Raw genomic sequence first — 20087 nt, 5'->3', positions numbered from 1 at the left:
ATAGCTAAATCTGATGGAACAACAGGTCTTGGCTCTGTGACTTATACATATTTTAATACCTCCTTTACTTCGTTTATAAAATAAAAGCACTATGTGTCTCTATAACTCTCTAATAATGTCTTGAGAATTAATAAAATGTTTCTTCAATAGGAATTTAAAATAATCAATCTCCTTATTGCCTTGCAGCCACCTAAATAAAGCCCTCTAGCTCTGGCCAATTTGGCTCAGTGGATGGAGGGTCCTAGGTTCGATTCCGGCTAAGGGCATGTACCTAAGTTGCAGGCTCCTCCCTGGCCCAGTCCCGGGCTCGTGCAGGAGGCAACCAATTGATGTGTTTCTCTCACATTGGTGTTTCTCTCTTTCCCTCTCTCTGAAAATCAATGGAGAAAAAAAAATATCCTCGAGTAAGGATTAAAAAAATAAAGCCCTCTAGCCATCTTCTAGCAATACTGCTTATTTAAGAACATCAACTTTTAAAGTTGAAACATTTGAGAGCATGAATGTTTCTATATTATCTTCCTTAATAAAATAGCTATAATTAAGTATATATTTTCATGTGTGCAACTATGTATATAAAATTTAAGCCACTTACTATAAAACACTTTATAACTCGCATATTTAATACTAAAGTAGTTATTAAAGCATGTCTCCAAAGCATGCTCATTTTTTACCAGTACTTATTTTATTGTCATTCTCAACATAAAATAGATATTAAAGCAAGATAACACTATGTGTTATTTGAATTTCCATATTTGGTGAAGATACATTTTTATATTTTTAATTTTTTATTTACTCTGACTCTTTTAGATGTCATTTATAATATAATCTGGGTATTATACCTTGATAAAGATAATTTTATGTATGTGTATCCTCATATATGCACAGATTTGTACATATACATATATGCATGATTATATAAATATCTTATAAAACCTATCTATTATTAAGATTTTGAAAAAGATTCAAGTGATATTAATTGAGGGAAGGATTTCTTGAAATTATAAAAACCCTACTTAAAAATGGATCCCAAAATCCCATTTTTAATCTGTCATAGTCTACATAATTATCAATAAAATGCTTTCATGTAATTTATAGAGAAAGTTTGTTCACTGGTCACCATTTTTACATTTCTTTACATTAATTAATTTCCCTCATAACTCCATAGAGTGAATAAAAGGAAGTAGAAAAAAATAAGTTGAAAATATTAATTACTGGAAGTGTAACATTGCCTTGAGCATCTAATACATACCCAATACCTGACGATGGAGTACAATTAATTTAGGTCAGCCTGGTAGGTGGGAGGATATTACACCTGTCCCTTTCACATCATCTTTATTTTTGTTGAAATCCCAGCTCTGCCACTTATTAGCTATGCGGCCATTCACAAGTTACTTAACTATATAGTGCCTCGGTGTCCTAATCTGTAAAATAGATGTAATCATAATGTCTACCTCATGTGGCAATTTTGAAGATTAAATGGGATATAACACACAAAGTGCTTACACCAGTGCCTGGCAGAGTGGGCTCTGAATAAATGTTAGCTACTCTTAATGTCATCATTATTATATCATCAGCCCTGTTCTAGATGCTGGGAAGGGTTCACATGAATCATAAGACATGTCTCCTGCTCTCTGGGAAAAGGTTCTGCAAACAAATACAGATACTAACCTCAGGCACTGTACTTCACAGACCTCTCACATTTCTTCGATGCCTTACTAGTTCTACTTATACTGACTTTTCAGAATAATTTCTTAATAACTCACTGTGCTAAACATATAACATCTTCCAGGGACAATAGTTGTATACATTGAGAGTATGTTCTAACCTCTTCCCTGTAGAAAGGGCATGGTTTAACTATAATTCCTATAATTAATTATAATTATTATTCTTCCTATCATAGATGTATGCTAGAAGAATAAATAAAATACTGTTTTACAGAGTTCACTGAGCATGTCACAGCAAATAGTGCCTGTAAGAATGTCTCTAGCAATATTATTAATGACTAGAGGCCTGGTGCATGGATCCGTGCACATTGAAAGAAAATTAATTAGAAGGTGGCAGGCGGGGTGGGACTGGGCAAGATGGGCCAGACATGCCCTGGAGCCAACCTCCTGCGGTCCCTCCCCGGCTGGCTGCACCTGGGGTGGTGTGGGGCTTGAAGGGTGTCTGTGGAGTGAGCAGGGTCCCTCCGGCAGGTGGGCTCCCTCGGCCTGGCCTGCAGGGATTGGCCAAAACAAGCTCTCAGACATCCCCAGAGGGGTCCCAGAGTGCAAGAGGGCACTCTGCACTCTGCAAAGTTGCTGTTGCTCGGCAGTTCCTGCGTTGAGTGTCTGCCCCCTGGTGGTCAGTGCACATCATACCTACCAGCCAGTCGGCTGGTCACTTAGCCTTTTATACATATAGAAGATAGATAATAACATAGTTGTCCTTTGGGTGCAAGCTTATAACCAAGCTCCAACTTCTCTAATTTTACATGTCTATAAGGGCAAATAATGTAAAGTCATAGCAGGAAGGAAATAATTTTATATATAAGCCTAGCAGGTTTGGCTCAGTGGAGAAAGTATCAGCCCATAGACTGAAGGGTCCCAGGTTTGATTCTGGTTAGAGGCATGTACCCATGTTGCCGGCTCAATCCCGGGGGGCGTGCAGGAGGCAGATGATCAATGATTCTCTCTCATCATTGATGTTTCTATCTCTCTCTCCTTCTCCCTTCCTCTCTGAAATCAATAAAAATATATTTTTTAAAAACGGTTAGATATATATTTCCCCCACATTTACATTTACACACATACATGCACACACACACAATTTTAATTTGCAATAATTCTTACTTATTAAAGAAATAAAAGAGAACAATATTACCAGTGGCAGAAAGAATTGCTTTTATATGAATGTTTATAAAGATAAAATTCTATATAGGATGACAGTGAAGATGACTATGTTCTGAACTTCCATGCCACTGTTTGGCAGGAAACACAAGGAATATCAGCCCTGGATTATATTTCCTCCAGCATTCCAATGACTCAGGTCTGGGGACTCCAGGCATAATAGTTGCCATGACTTTTTATTTTTTTCTGTCAAAAATCCACTTAAGCCCTAACCGGTTTGGCTGAGTGGATAGAGCGTCAGCCTGCAGACTGAAGGGTCCTAGGTTCAATTCCAGTCAAGGGCATGTACCTTGGTTGCAGGCACATCCCCAGTAGGGGGTGTGCAGGAGGTAGCTGATCCATGTTTCTCTCTCATCAATGTTTCTAACCCTCTATCCCTCTCTCTTCCTCTCTGTAAAAAAACAATAAAATATATTTTTAAAAATCCACTTAATTTAGGATAATTATCTTTAACCATGTTCCTTTCAAATTTTTCTAAACATCATCTGGTAATGTTAACATGTGGTAATGTTAAGTAAATGCTAAAAAAAAAAAAAATACAACTTTGCAATGAACCAAACAGCAGAAGACAGAGATTGGAAGTTTACGGTCCTACAACTACACTGAGGTTCACCTATCATGAAAACATTATTGAAGCTTTCCTACTTCCCTATGTTCAGGGACAAACAAACAGCAAACTCTGATCTAGTTATTGATATTTCTTTATTCTCAAAGTAAAGAAAAAAATGTAGAGTAAAAAACCTGTTTAAAATGTCAAATGAGACAAAGGGTGGATTAAGAAAAATTTTTGGCTAAGAATCTTATAAGTCTCATGTGGCTCCATTTCAAAAAGTGGTAAATAAGAACCATAGAAATATTTATAAATAATAACAAAATATCAATTATAAATTATTTTTATTATCCATTGAATTATCCATATCATTTTTCATTGGTAATTCAGATTCTAAAAATTCACTGTTACTCTTTTTCTCTGATTATTCACCTATTTAAGAACCTCATTTGTATCTGAATAAAGCAAAACTATCTAGAAAGAGAGTAAGTCTAAAAATCAAGAAATCTGGTTTCTTTCTTAGCCACTAAAGAACCCTAGGTCCCTAAGGAACCTAGTGTCCTCATAATTATTCAATTTCCTTATCTGTGGAGAATAATATTAGCCAAACCTGCTTTCCAGATTGTTGTAACATTAAAGGAAATAAAGTTTGCAAGGGTGCTTGAGAAAAATGCGAATTAGTATAGTTAATATTTTGCTTAGTTCTAGGAAATGCCTAAAATACTGGCACATAGATGGATTTCTTACTTTTTTTCTTCTTCCTTTCTCTTTTTCTCTTGCTTTCCTTCTCCCAGAAGACTGACTCAATGCCCTCATCAGACTCTCCCTGAGGGCCTTCCAGGAATGAAGTAAGGCACTAAGAAGCCTTACTCTTACATTTTTTAACTTTGGAAATCTGGTTTGTTCTGTACTATAGTACTGCAATTATAGACACAGAAAAAATATACTTGTAATTGTTATTTACATTTACTTTTGAAGATTTTAAAGCACTTCCATTTGTTTATCCAAAATGTCTATTTATGTAGGGAAATTATAAAGCAAAACTAGGTATTGTCTTTCTGACATTATGGTAAAAAATAAAGAATTTGTTGAGCATGCTACATAAGACCATAAAACTAAGGTACAGAGAAGTCTAGCCCTCTGTCTGAGATTATTGCAACTCAATAGCAAGACGAGATTTCAGGTGCTTCAACTACCACAAAAATTAATAATGATAATACTAAGCAATAATAATAATAATTCAATCATAAAATTTCTTTTCACACAAAAGTCAAATCAAAGTTTCAAAGAAATGCAGAAATAAATCGCACCTATATTGGGCTGCTAGTTTTTTAGTGGTCTTATATGTATTAGACTTTTTTATTATGAGACTATTTCAAGTCATTCAGAGTGTTAGTATATTATGCAAATATTAATTTGATATTCAGTTTGCATTCTCCAAATATTCATCCTTGGGGGCCTCACACACTATCACTTTGCCTACATACATAGAAAGTTCAAACTAGAGGCTTTGAAATGTAAAACAAAGTCTATCTCCTAAAGCATAAATACCATAGACAAATGTCCTCATTGTGATAATCTGGATAAAGAAAGCACATCTTACTAACTTGAAATCTTCCTATTTTGCTTTTCTCAAAATGAAGGATTTGTCTTAAAATCAAATCAAACATTCTTGGAAATTGCAATCATAGGTTTTCAGGTGCTTTCTGTGAGTCAGGAAAGTCTTTAGTTTGGGGAAACGACCTAAAGTGATAACTTGAAGGATAACTGGGATGCACCACTGTCTGTCCTCTGAGAAGAGATGCTATCTCCTTCTCCACTTGGTGTCTCAATCACAAAGCCCAGGACTGGCCTGCACTGGGAACTCAGTCAGCATGAACTGAGTGCCCAAAGACGGGAGAAGCTGACAGTCCTGAAGTAATCTTTCTCTGAAGAGATATTATTCAGGGTTAGGTTCACCATACAACTCAGTATCTGAGTTTCCTGCAGATGGGGGAAGGGAGTATGGAGATGGATATATTGGGGAAGGGTTGCTGGTTTCTCTTCAAGCGACCCTAGCCAGCATATTTTTATCGAAGAAAAACCCCATGGAAAGAGAGATAACTAGTTTTGAATTTCCTATTCCATGTGTGCTGGCCATTCCCCTGCCCCTGCCCCACCCCCAGACACCCCCACGCACTTCCGGTCCTCCCCTCAACCCCAGTTTCTTTTTTCTCTCTGCCCCTTTCCCTGCCTCAGGTTTTTTTTCTGAATTAATCTAGGGAGTGGCAGTAAAAGGACAAGAGCAATTACAGCGTGCTGCGAAGCCCCAGCAGAGACCAGTAGGCGTCCATCTCCCCCAGCACCCCTTGTCCCCTCAAGTGGGGCTGAGAGTGCAGAAGGTGAGCCGAGAATGGACGGTCTGAGCCAGGAACCCGGTACCACTGCTGTTTTCTGAAAGTTGGAAATGCCAGCACTGCGTGCAGTCCCCAGAGAGCCTCGAGGTATGCGGGAGCTTCACCCGCGCAGACCTCTTTGCAGAAAGCTGCTGCCTCCAAGTCAGCCAGGCAAATACAGGGCCACAGCCCTGTTCCAACTAGGTCTACCGCCTCCCAGCACTAAGTCTCCCCCTTCCTCCTTCCCTCCTCCTTCCTCCCCTACACACACCACACACACACACACACCACACACACACACACACACACACACACACACACACACACACACACACACACACACACACACACACACACACACACACACACACACACACACACACACACACACACACACACGCCTACTCACGTCAGCGCCAGGCGTGCCAGGCTTGCCAGAAGCTCCCGGTTTTCCAGGTTCTCCAGGAGGACCCTGAGTAGGGGGGGGGGGGGCGCGGGGGAGGCAGGGAGAGAAAAAGGTGCAACGTTGAGACCCTTTGGACCACATCTAAAGGGACCAAGTGGAGTGCAAACGCGCTGATCAACTTACCGGGGGGCCTGGGGGACCCTTTGGACCTCGGTCACCCTGGAGGCGTAGGAGAGAAGGAAAGAGCCGTCACTGAGATGCTGGGACCCTCTGAGAGAATCCCACCCACGTTCACCACACAGATGGGGACAGAAACAAGGTAAATGATGGAGGCTCATGACCACTGGGACAACTGCCTCCTCCCTCTGAAAATCCCGAGTCGTCTACGATCCAACCCCCAACTGTCGCCCATGTCCGATCCCGCCTTTGGCTGGGAAGCAACTTGCCCCTCAAAACACAACCTGGGAGCCGCTGGAGAAAGGGTAGGAAAGGGCAGGACTGGAAGACAGAGGGGCTGGAGATAGAAACTTACGTCGATGCCATCGATGCCAGGAACTCCAGGGGGGCCCGGAGGCCCCGGGGGCCCCTGCTCGCCTGGGGGACCTCTCTGACAAAAACAGCACACACCAGGGGTCAGGGAACACATTAGGCAACAAGGAGAAACCGGGCCATGTCCTGAGGCCCCCACCTCCGCAGGGCAAGGACACCCCCCCTATGGAGGCCGGGTTTTGAAACCCAATATAACAAAATGTATCAGACTTCCAAACTGCGCAGGTTGCTTGGGCTCTGCCACGTTCTGAACGAGGCTGAACAGTGGGGTCGGAGCAGCATGGAAGTCCCAAAGTGGAGAGAGGGTTCCTAGGGCCTCACCCCTAAAAAGTGCACTAAACCAAAAGGGGGTCTGGAGGAAAGCAGGGCCTGATGCCTATTTTCTTTTTTTAAAAGGATTCAATCATGAAAATGGTGGTCACTGGATACCTTGATTGAATCAGTAATTGCAAGTCAGTGTTTGGACTAAAATGGAACAGCTAAGACTGGCGGTACTCTATATCAGATGGATTACAATATCGTTTTGTAAATCTCTCTAGGCCCGTAGAAATCTGAGGGCAATACTCTTGAGGAAAAGATTGGGGAGGAGTGGGCAGAAGGTCCCTGAAACCCAGCGAGCGCCTGGCCTCATTTCAGATTCACCTGCAGGGACACCCTCTTGCATGAGGTCTTTGCACCTTGCTTCAAAACGACACCAAATTTCAGACTGACCCTACGGAGTGACCCGGCTTATCGCTTGCAAGCAGCTAAGCTTTGAGGGCGCTGGAGGGACGAGGGACGGGTGGCGTTTGAAATAGTGTGAGCATGTTGCTTAGGGAATGTGGGGGACTTTTCCACCCTCCTAAATTTAAAAAAAGGAAAAAAAAAGAGCTTCTTTCATCAAGGAAAACTTTGTTTTTCTAAACTCCAATGAGCAGACAGGTTACAATGGGGTCTTTGTAAGTGAAACCTCAAACCTCGGCTGGACTCCTCCGCCCCCGGCGCGGGAGGGAGGCCACGCTGGTGCCTTTGGGAAGTTGCTGAAATGTTTATGGGCGCCAAGGCTGCCCAGTGCCAAACCCCGGGCCACGGGCACCACTCGCAGGACGCACGGCTTAGAGCTGCCCCCGCGGGCTGCAGGAGCGGGAGAAGGAGGTTTAGGGGCGCTGGCCTGAATCCCCATCTTCCCCGGCTCCCTTTTGGCTGTGTCCAGGAGAGGGGAGGGGAGAGAAGGGCAGGTAAGAGGAAACCAAGCTAAAAATTAAAGCCGAGTCTGGAGACACCGAGGGCCTTTAGGGTCTGAGCCCGCAGCGTTAGGTCCCAAGTGGGAGGAGGTGTCCTTTCCCGGACCGATGGGTCATCTGGGGTCCCCGATTCCCATGGTATTGCTGCAGGTACTCCGGGCTGGAGTTAATGCGCTGCCCTCAGCCCTGGGGATGCTTCGAGCCCTCCCTACCGCTCCCTCAAAGCTGCGCCCCCACCTTCCCCCGTGTGCGCTGGGAAAATGCAAACACTTTTCGCCCCCAGCTTACCTGATCCGGAGCCTGGCTGGGCTGGTGGAGAAAAAGACCGGGAGAAAGTGAGAAGGCGCCCCGCCCCCGCCCCAAACTCTCGCACAACTTACTTGAGCCGCGCACAAGCAGAGCCCTGACAGCAGCAGTCGCAGCCCTAGGGCCCCGTGGTCCCGCGTTGTCCATGCCATGCCCACCACCCTCTACTAATCCCCGGGACCGACTGTGCCTCCGCCGCCCGGCTCGGGTTCGGGACCCGCCACCGCAAAGAGTGGTACTTCTTCCCCGCAAAAAGCGCCCCCGGGATTAGCGTTTGCAAAGGTGCCTGGGCGGGGGAGGCTACGTTCCTCCGGTTTATGAATGGCCCTGGAGAGGGTCCTGGGGATTGGAGGAGAGCTTGCGGCCCGGCCCGGGGGACGGATAAAATGACAACAGTCCCCTTAACCCTTTCCCCAACCACACAGGCTCTGCCCCCGCCCACCGGGCCCACTGCTGCCACTGGCTGTCCTCAGAGCCTCCTCGGCTGGCCTGTGCGCCTTGGTGGGCGGCGAGGAGACTCCCAGCTTTCTTGCAGGAGCGTTTTGGGAGGGACTAAGCGACCAAAGGTAGAACCAGATACCCCTGGGTGGTTTCTACCCTCCAGGCTGTGCTTCCTTAGTATCTATCCGATGGGTACAGCAAAGCCCAGACTTTTTGGAGAAAGAGTATGGGAGGCAGGATGGAGAGGCATCAGCGGGGTGGAAGGGGCAGATGGTCAAGGGGACTCACCGTTATCCTGACTGGGAGCTCATGGCAAGTTTCTCTGCTGGGTCGAAGTGGGTCACAATGGATCAGCATCCATTGAAGTTCAAACTGAACAAAGACAGCAGACAGTCAGTGCAGGTTCTTTTGGAGAACAGAAACAGGTCATTTAAGAGAAAGGTGAGTTGGTAAGTGTGGTCCAATTGCAAAGTGACTGGGGACCAACTTGAACTGGTTGATCTCGGTGCACCAGGACTTTCCTTGCCCCTTGAACATAAATTTCCACTGGAAATGGGCTGGAATCCCAAATATCTCTGATCATTGGATGCAGATGTCTTTAGCTCTGCATTACTCCAGCATAGCCTAGGCAGGAAACCGATTGCTGGGCACTGATTTTCTATTTCTGTTCTCACCACAACCCCCCCCCCCCCCCCCCCCCCGCAAGAAGTCCATTCTATTAAAATGAGACTGGAGAGAACAAAGACATGTCCTAGTCACAAGCCAGTAAGACTTAGAGGCTGAATTGGAACCCAGGCCTACTGAACTCCACAGAGAACATATGTGCTAAGAGTTAATATGGGAGAAGATTAAGGACAGGCAGCCAACGAGGTGGCACCCAGGAATAACGCCGAGGAAAGAAAATCGGATCCTCGAAGAAATATGCATGCTAGAGAAGACATCCTCCATGGAGTGGTCACAGGTTGAAATAGAAATAGGAAGGACCAGAAATGGTGGGAATGAGAGGGAAATCTAGGACTCAGGGGGAAAGCAACAAAATGAAAAAAATATTCAGGTTTGGTATAATTTTAGTCATTGGTTGCAGAGATATAAAATTCTAAGCACTTGAAATCCAACTTCTTACATTTTAGCAGGTGCTAAGGGAGAAAACAGAATGGAACAGAAAAGACACAGGCCAAAGGAAGAGTGGCCAGATCTGAATCTGAGAGCCTCGGGAGACAAGAGGGAAACACACACACACACACACACACACACACACACACACACACGTGTATTCCACAAGAAGCATGCCACTCTGTGCCTTGCTGGCCCCTCTTAAACTGAGACAGTTCCTTGCTAGGCATTTCAAGTCAGACCCATATTTCTTGGTCAGTTGATTCTTCTGGCGTTATGTTGATGTCTAGTTAAGTGTCCACGTTCCAAATCAAATCATTATCTCTTTTTTAATTCAATCATGAATTGTACTCCATCCCACCTGCCAAGTTGACTCTAGAGCTGCTGGATCTAGAATTAACTTGGATACATTTTTTCACTGTTACGGATCTTCCAGAGTTGAAGTTACTGGATGGGAGACCAGAATTGGAGAGGATGAAGGATAAAGTCTTTCCTTTCTACCCACAATGAATGGAAAGTTCAACAAAATGAAGTTTTCCCTTATGAAAGGTCAAAATAAGGCATTAAACTTTCACATTTTTGCATTGATCCCTCTTCTTACATGATTCTAATGTCCTAGAGTCCTCTTTCTCCATTATTCTTGTTTCTCTCAACCTTACCATGCCTTTTCTCCAGAAAATGTGGACATCTGGAAAAATGAGTTAAGTAGGATGAAAAGAAAGTGAGCTGCTAAATCAAGACATATCTTAAGATGGAAATTTGTCTGTGTATTGTATGATAATTATCTGTTTCTTCATGGTTTGAATTATTTAATAATATACTAACATCCTTCAAAAGAACGGCTTTCCAAAGACACAATGTCTTGCAGGTAAGAAAATTACTTTCATCAAACACTCTTTTTATTGGAATAGTTTTGTTTGTTTGGGAGAGATTTTGTTTTGTTTTGTTCTAAATTGCAGTGGGAATTTTAAAAGGAAGATAAAAGAAAGAATGGAACAAACCTTTTCCTTAATTCATGAATACTAATTACCTGGCAGTGCCTCAAACAACTCTTTGAAGCAGATCACACCTGGGGTGAAGTGGAGCAGAGAGGTTAAATCATTTGCCACAGGTCACACAGCTAGTAAAAAGCAGAGCTAGCATTCCAAATGTGCCTGACTCTAAAATAAGAGTTTTCTCTACTCAGCCTCCCCAAATAATACAGAATGAGTTATAATTTTGTAAGGAGGTAACCAAGGCATGTGGTAGTTGAATATTTGTATTTATTAAAGATGAATAGAAAAGAATTATCTAGAAATTAAAACTATGTAAGCTAGTTTCCAACATCTGCTAGAAAACTTCAGAACTAGACTAAGACACTTTCATAAGAATTCAAACCTTTTCCTATTTGCATGCTTGTAACGGAAATATATCCAGAAGCAAAATTTCTACTGTTCTTCCAAAACCTGACAGCTATTTCTATATGCAGTTTTAAAAATATTACCAGAATAAGAAAAGATATATTTCCATTCCCTAGCTCTCAAAATAAGAGATACCACACATAATTTTATTCACTAAATCCTTTGTGAACTGGTAACTCAGACTTAGAATGGAGAGTGTATGTGTAACATTTTAATTCTCAAAAATAATTTATACCTTAATCACCTTGAGAAGCTTTAATTATAGTTATTGCAAATGCAAAATGATTCATTAAGCTGTTTTCTCAAAAAAATGTAATTCTCTCTGTATAAATTGGCACACCTGTTTAAATATGTGAGATGCAATTGTGGCACAGGATAATGGGGGAATGAAATGTAATTCATCTGTGAATACAGGCTGGGTTGTTCAGAGTGCGACATAGATCAGAAGTTTCTGAACACATCTGTGCATCCACATAAACACCACCTACGAACTAATAATCATCTCTACAACAACCATTTTTTGGCATGCAATATGAATTCCAATTTGCATGTTAATTATTTTGAAGGAAGATTGGCAGAGTTCCTTGGTAAAAGTCACTTTCATTATACATCTAAAATGCTGATTTCCACACGTTTCTCATTTTCATACCTGGAATCATTCTTCTCTTTGAATGCACACTGACAAAATATATCTGACAAATATTTTAATTTAGTCCTTCAGACAACATCTTTTAAGCCCCAATATAAGCCAGGCACAAAGGAAACATTCCAGGGAAACCAGACATATTCTCCCCCACCCCACAAGGAGTTTACAGTTTGTAAGATTTGAAAAATCCAAGCAAAGAAATTTTAAAAGATTTTTTTAAATGTGTTCAATAGAACATAAAATGCCCTAAAACAGTCCATCCTTCTCAACATAAAATACTTTGCCATGTCTCAGGGACTTGTGTGAGTGTAAGGTGCCTTATATATGCCCAGCTTGGCATTATCCAATTATTTTCTTTAGGAAACTAAGGTATAATTCCAGCCCCTAAGACAAAGTAGTGTCCAGCTGACAACTCATTAAAGCAAGTAATAATTTTGGCCCCAACTCTCTACTCTTTTAATAGGACGAGTGATTTCTACTTATTTTGCTAGGTTGTTGAGAAAAATTAATAAGGTATTTAATTCCTTCTTAAAAACTAAACAAAAACTAATAGCAGACAACTATCTTTTCTTTCTGAGAGAATTCTATTGACAGACTATGGAACTTCACTCAATATTAATGAGAATGACACAAAGCTTGGGTGTTTGTTTGTTTGTGTGTGTGTGTGTTTGCAAACTGAATTATGATTAAATTTTGCAAGTATAAAATACCTAACAACTAGCTCTTCAAATATTTTTTTAACCAGAGAGCTGTTTCGTTAAGCCTCTGTCTACTCAGTGGCAGCATATATTTGAAGAAATACTTGAATTCTTAGATCTCATCCTTCTTTTCAGTTTATGTCAAAATGTTGGTTTCTACCATCATAAGGGACCTCCTTCAAGTGAAGCTTCCTGGAAGCTCTCAGCTGCCTTGAAATGAGAAATTTCCCCAACTCTAGGTAGACTAGGCCATGTAGTTTCACACACAGTGCTAGGAATTGTAGTTAAATATGAATAGGTGACAATCATCTGAATCATATCAAAGGCAGAGGCAGAATGATGAAAGGCAAAAGAACAGATGACTTGAAGGTAGCAGGCCTGGAGTGTAGTAATTTATTCATTTGTGTCAACATATTTTTATGTAATACATTCATGTACTTTGATATCAATACTATGGAAGACACAAAAAATATTTGGTATCTAAGCCAGTATCTAAGCCAAAAAAGTGTTTTTGACAATAAATACTATTGCAGTTGACATGTGATATCAACAAGGGCATCATATAACATGTCATATGTGAGTAGGGTCCAGAAACAATTGAGATTTTCATAAGCAAAGAAGAGGAGGGTAACACAGTTCTGAAGAGAGGTGACACTAACAAGGCACCAGGGTGGAAAGCGATGTAGAAAAAAAGATCAAATTTGCTGTTGCAAAGAGTAAACAGATTTTTGCCCCTTGAATTCTAAGCTAAGGAATTTTAACATTGTTGGGTAGCTGATTATTGGATGTCTATTAAAATGTGTCTGCAACAGAGATAGGAATGGGGAAAGGCAGCCTAATTGAAAAGGGCATTTCAAGGAGATTCATGTGGTAATAAGGGCCTGATCTTTTGAGGCAGAAGAAGGCTGCTCTAGTATAGCATCAAGAAGTGTTATCCTCTGAACTATGCTGAAGCATCCTGAGTTATTTGCCCACTTAAAACAACACCAACAAAAACACCAACAAAAACACCCTTCCTCATGCCACATCCCTCTTCAGCTGCCATCTGTTTTCCGCTCCTCTTCATAGAAAATTCAGAAGAGTTGTCTATATCCCTTGACTCCAATTCCTTTCCCTTCCATTCTCTCTTGAATTCTTTCCAACTCAGCTTTTTCTCCCATTGCTCCAATCGGTCTTTTCTCAAATTTACCCTCACTGGTTTCTAAATCCAATGGTCTACTCTTCGTCCTCATCTTAATCTATCCATGAACAACACTGGAGTGGGTTGGCCATTCCTTCTTCCTTGAAATACTATTTTCCCTTGACTTTCAGAGAACCATAATCTGCTAGTTCTCTCCTATATCATAGGCTGATTTCCTCAGTCTCTAGATGAATCTTCCTCATCTCAGCAACTTCTAAATGTTGGCTGTTTCAGGGTTCAATGCTAGGACTTCTCCATCACACTCATCTCTCAGTAATTTAATCTTGTTCCATAGCTCTTAATACCATATGCATGCTGACAAGTCCCAGAGTTCTATTCCCAGCAGGACCTGTCTCTTGAATTCCAGAAGAACATAGCAAACTGCCTGCTCAGTATCCTCACTTAGATGTCTAAAATTGTGATCAACTTAGATGTTCCAAACTAACTCCGAATATTCTCATCGATGCCTGCTGTCACCACAGCCTTTCCCATCTCAGTAAATGACAACTCTGTATTCGTAACGAGTCATGCCAAAAGTATTGATGTCATCCTTGATTCTGCTTTCTCTCATTTACTTCAAATCCTGTTTTCTATACCCTCAAAATATACCAGCATCTGCCCACTGTGCACCACATCCACCACTACCACCCTCTTCTCTTAAGGATCCCTTAAATGTTCTGTACTTCTCTCCCTCTACAGTATATTGTCAAACAGCAATGAAAAAAATGCTTTTTTATAAATGAGAGCATTCTGATTATCTATCCAAAACCATCTGATAGCTTCCCATCTTACACAGAAGGAGATCCAAAATACTAACACAATATTTCCATCCTCACTCTATCTTGTTACCTCATTGCCTACTTCTCTCAGTCTCATTCTAGCCACACTGGTCTCCATGCTGTCCTCAAACATAACAGACAGCTTGAACACCAGTCTCTCTTCACTCATGTTCCCTACTCCTTGAATTCTCCTTTCTGAGATATCCACATGCTAATTCCCTTAACTCTTTCAGGTTTCTCCTAAAAAAAATTTTCTCAATAAGGACCTCTCTCCAGGCACAATTTCCTGCTTCATTTTTCTCCATAGCATTTGTGACCACCTGGCATACTATACATTTACTCATTTGTTCATTTGTATCCATCTCTTCTCCCCAGAATGAATGTAAGCTCCATCTGAGCTTTAATTTCTGCCTATAACTTATAGCAGATATTTAATAAACAGTTGTTTAGTGTTAATAAGTGAATGCATAGTGGGTAAGAAATATAGTGAAAAAAGAATTAATCGTATTTTTCCTCTGGTTTGTTGAAGAGTTGGGGCAAGCCCCCTCCCCTGCCTGGGTTTCAATTTCTCACCTGTAAAATGAGAGGTTTGGGTTAGATACACTCAGTTTCCTCCAGCTGTGAGAGCCCATGATTCTATTGACACCAACACATTGTAACCAAAACCACTAACCATGCAGAAATCAACATGAAGAGAAGGAAAACCACCGCTGATTTAACTTCTTGCCTTCTAGCCACCCAACCTACATAGCAAAGATTTCTTTATGCCCTGAGTCCACACACATTTTAATAGAAATAGAAAAACTAATAGCACTGATTTTTTAAAAATTGCAACAGTATGGCACAGGTAGGGCCAATAAAAATATTTACTGTTTTCAATTTTCCATTAAAAACAAGTTTGACCATTATTTTCTTTTTATTCTAGTTATCTGTGGTCCTTTCCCCCAGTCAGGCTTCTCCTATGTTGGCATCTCTTTTACTGTGTGTTCTTCCCCTTTCATTGCCACCTAGTGGAAAATCCAGCTGATGTTGTTGATATGGTCTGCAATGCAGCAGGCTAGGTTTTATCTCCAAAAAAATTGTTCTGACAGTCAGCATTCAAAAGTATTCCAATCAAGTCTCATCAAAGTGTTTTAAAAAGTATTTTCTATGAATATGGTTCAAATAACATTGCCATTTCTTTGTATTTATTTATTACTTCCAAGTGAAAGCATATTTGTAAAAGGTGTACTTGTCAAAAACAATTTCATAAGCAAACTTAATAGTTTAGCTACGATGCATAGTAGGTATTATGCATTTCCTAAATCACTAATAACTTTCCTGCAATGTTTCTTAAATACCAGAAACAATATTAATCACAACTTTATAATTGATTTTTCCATATTATCATCTATGACGCTTACCCTGTTTTTACATTTGGAGGTTAGTATGATTTAATTCTATGGAGTAGAGAAAAGGACACATAGCTCCTCCATCAACTTTTTTGGGTGGGGTTTTTTATTTTATTCTTTCTAGTTACTTTCATATTTTCTCTTAATTTAACAAAAATAACATAGAGTGACACACTTGAAATATACTTTTAAAAGCACTTATCTGTCTGATTAATCCTGTTCCGCATTGTTTTATTTGGAATATGCACAGGATTTGTAATGCCACATAAACTTTTATCCTCCCTCAAACAAGCCCAAACCCCCAGTGTACATCCCTGAAAAGGGAAAAAGACTAACTTTGTTTTCTAATAGAGCTGTACCAAATAACTCTCCCAGGCAATCATGCTGACAACAAACAATAAAGAACCTGTCATAAAGTAACATGTTTTTTATGATATGCTGCCAGGAAACTGAGCTTTGCAGTGGGATAAATGGCACCATCCTAAAATATGGGCACAACGGAGAATAGGAAATATGGGATTTATTGCTTTAAAATAAAACTAACAACATCTTACAGCAGTACATTGGGGAAAAAATATAAAATGCTCTGAGGCCACTAAATAACCATGAAGGATGAGAAGGTGTTTGAGTTGTAGACCACGTGAGCAGCTGTATTGCAAGCCTTAGGAAAACCTCCTGAAATTGTTTCTTTTTCCAATTTCAAACTGGGAAAGAGACAAAAGATACAATAGATAGGGGAAAGTCACAAACAAGTACAATATAAATGAGTCGTTTGGCATTGATGCTCCATCAAATGTTGTTTTCAATTGCCTTTTTTATTAAGTAGTTCCTAGGGCTACCTCTTGACATCTGTAATTGCCTATAGAAGGGATATTTGCTTTTTTTTGATCCCGAAAAAAGTGTTCAATTAATGCAGTGTCAAAGATTAGAATGAATACAATTTCATGAAAGAAAATTGAAAAATACACTGTTCCTTGTTTTTTTCATGCTATTGGCACATTTCATTTTAATTTAAAATTTCTCACATAGTTATACTATTTGCTGTCTGCAAATTGAGAAATGGGTGCCCTATCAATGTACTTCTACCTCCCAGAATAGATGGATACCAATACTCATCACTCTCTAAGTCTTCTAAGGGACATGTAGTCATTTAATCTTCAGTAATTGTCAGCAACTTCAGTTTCAGCCAAATTTGGTGATATCATAGGACATAAAAGAGGGCAAAGGGACAACTTGTGGGCATCTGGGCTTTGTCTGGGAACTTGTATGGGTATTTGACCATTCTTAGCAGGGGTCCTCAAACTTTTTAAACAGGGGGCCAGATCACTGTCCCTCAGACCGTTGGAGGGCCAGACTATAGTTTAAAAAAAAACTATTAACAAATTCCTATGCACACTGCACATATCTTATTTTGACGTAAAAAAACAAAACGGGAACAAATACAATATTTGTATTTGCATGTGGCTCGCGGGCTGTAGTTTGAGGACCCCTGATTATTAGTCTGGAAAAGTGAGGAGAGGTGTAGAAAACTAATAAAGTTTGAAAAGGGAAGAATTGGTAAACATGAGAATTCACAAATGAGAGTCCCTTTGCCTAGAATATCAGACCTTATCTTCTTCTGGATAACTCTTATTCATCCCCATGGTTCCTCTTAGACATCATCTCCTTTAGGAAACATCCTTGAATTCCACTCTCAGCCTCCCTGCCCTAATCTGAGTGAGGAGTTTTTCCCATGTGCTTCCATTGACTATCATGGTCCTTATTGTGTTATATTGTCATTGTTTACCATCTCAACTCCTCACCCTCTATAGACTGAAGACTATAAAGGCTGAGATTAACTTTGTACACCCAGTATATAAGCACATGATGACATTCGCGTTCACTAAGTAAATAAACAAGTAGGTTTAATGTCTGAGGACATGTTCCTTCTTTAAAAAAAAAAAAAAAAAAGTTTGTCCTACAAAGTAAATTCGAAAAAATCTATGCAAATCACAAATGTCTTCCAAAATAAAAATGATGAGTTTTATAAGGAAGTATATATTGTTGCACATATTTATGTTTTTTATCAGAGGAAAGTTAGTTGCCATAGCAGAAAATGAGGTAGATTAGAAATCTTATACCTAACCCTGTTTCTTGCAAGCTCAGAAACCTGCTTGAGATTACTTCTTTGGCTGAGAAATGGAGATAATCCAATCTGTGCTTGTTAACTTATAAAAGTATTGCAAGGATCAAAATCCCAGCAACAACACAGCACTGGTAACTATTACGCAGCCAGCTCTGGGCAGTGAACTCCCACTGGACAGAGAGGCCCTATAGCCTCAGAGGCCAACCCCAGAGCACTGCCACCCAGAGGCTGACCCACAAACTGACTCTTTGCTAAACACAAAATAAGGCAGTCTGGGAAAAAAATGCGGCTTGCTTTAAAATAAGGACTGTGGTTTACAACACAGAGGAACAGTGTATCGCAGGGAAACTCAACGCCCTCCTGAATACCTGGCAGGTCTAAGGCGAGCCACACTGAAGAATAGAAGAACCGAAGGACCTTCACTACTGCAATATTTTTTTTTTTCTTTTTTCACCTTTTAACTAAGAAACCAATTTTTTTTATTTTTTTTTATTTTTTTTTTATTTTTTTTTCTTTTCTTCTTTTTTTTCTCTTCTTTTTTCCATCACCTGACTTTACCCTTTTAATTACTACCTTCTTATTTTTAACCAGTATTATTACTGCTACCATTTTACCATTTTTTTTTTAAAGTGCCATTTTATTTTCTCTTTATTTTATTTTGGGATTAGTGTTCTCCATTCTATTTTCATCGTTATATTATTGGTTGTTTCTAGTTTGCATTCATCTCCAGGGAGCTGTTGCTGGAATTTGTTAGGAATAATGGCTGTTCTATAGGAGTATTCTCCTCATATAAAAAAGTCTCTTCCCCTCTTCCACTTCATTCTCTCTTTTCGCTCTTTTTTTTTCTTTTCTTTTCTTATCTCGCTTTTATTTTCCCCCCTCCTTTTTCCCAATTTCATTTTTGCACTCCTTTTTTTGGTCCCTACTTTTCTTTTCTTTTTTCTCTTTTATCTTTTTCTCTTCCTTCTTCCTTATCCCCTAATTCTCTTAATTCACGTGGTCACCTTTATTTGGGGTTATTAATATCGTGAATATATTTGTGTATAGTGCCTGGTACGTGGTGCCTTGTTGTGTTGTATTTTGTGCCTTTAAATCAACGCAGCAGATCCAAGCAACAGCAACCTCCTGAGCACCACACCCTCTGCTGAGGAACAGCAGCTGTACGTGAAACCTCGCCCCACCAGCCAGAAGAGCCACCACAGCTGTGAACAGCACCCACCAGAGGAGCTGCTGCCAACTGAAGAGTAGCTGCTACCGCAACCGCCCGAAGAGCAACCACAGACCAAGGAGTCACTGCCACCAAGGGAGCAGCCACTGAACGACTCAACGTCTAGATATGTCAGTGAGATCAAACATGGGTAGACAAAGAAACCCCCAAAGGAAAGAGAAGGAGGACTCTCCAGAAAAGCAGCTAAGTAATACAGAGGCATGCAACATGACAGATAAAGAATTCAGAATAAGGGTCCTAGAGTGCATAAACCGGATGGAGGAAAAAATCGACAACCTCTGCAAGAAGCAAGACGAAACAGATGAAAAAATCGATAACATATGGAAGAAGCTAGAAGAAACAGATGAAAAAATCAACAACTTAAGTAAGACCCAAGAAGAAATGAAGAGTGATATAGCTGCAATGAAAAACTCCATTGAAAGTATCAACAGTAGACTGGGTGAAGCGGAGGACCGAATTAGTGAATTAGAAGACAAGGAAGCAAAACACACCCAAATTGTACTGCAATTGGAGAAAAAAATGAAAAGACAGGAGGAGAGCCTAAGGGAGCTTTGGGACAACATGAAACGAAACAACATACGAATAATAGGGGTACCAGATCAACAGAAGGATGAACAAGGATTAGAAAACCTATTAGAAGAAATAATATTAGAAAACTTCCCTGAGGTGGGGAAGAAAAAAGTCACACAAGCCCAGGAGTCCCAAACAAGGTGAACGCGAAAAGACCCACACCAAGACACATCATAATTACCATGGCAAATGTTCATGACAAAGAGAGAATCTTACAGG

General features: G+C 40.6%; 1 protein-coding gene across 1 annotated transcript in view; it reads right to left on the bottom strand.

Annotated features, from left to right (window-relative positions):
• The window catches only part of COL9A1 (collagen type IX alpha 1 chain), a 99912-nt gene that overhangs the window by 63211 nt on the left and 16614 nt on the right, over positions 1 to 20087 (bottom strand). Inside the window, exons 6-10 of the mRNA XM_036317289.1 lie at positions 9027 to 9110; positions 8280 to 8300; positions 6752 to 6826; positions 6403 to 6438; positions 6223 to 6285 (exon numbers count right to left, since the gene is read on the bottom strand). Of these exons, the coding sequence (XP_036173182.1) occupies positions 6223 to 6285; positions 6403 to 6438; positions 6752 to 6826; positions 8280 to 8300; positions 9027 to 9110 (279 nt within the window). The remainder of the gene's footprint in view (positions 1 to 6222; positions 6286 to 6402; positions 6439 to 6751; positions 6827 to 8279; positions 8301 to 9026; positions 9111 to 20087) is intronic.

The sequence above is a fragment of the Myotis myotis genome, unplaced genomic scaffold (assembly GCF_014108235.1).
Source record: "Myotis myotis isolate mMyoMyo1 unplaced genomic scaffold, mMyoMyo1.p scaffold_m19_p_7, whole genome shotgun sequence".
NCBI lineage: Eukaryota > Metazoa > Chordata > Mammalia > Chiroptera > Vespertilionidae > Myotis > Myotis myotis.
Note: the sequence above shows the minus strand (reverse complement) of the source record. Positions and strands in the feature narration are given on the sequence as shown.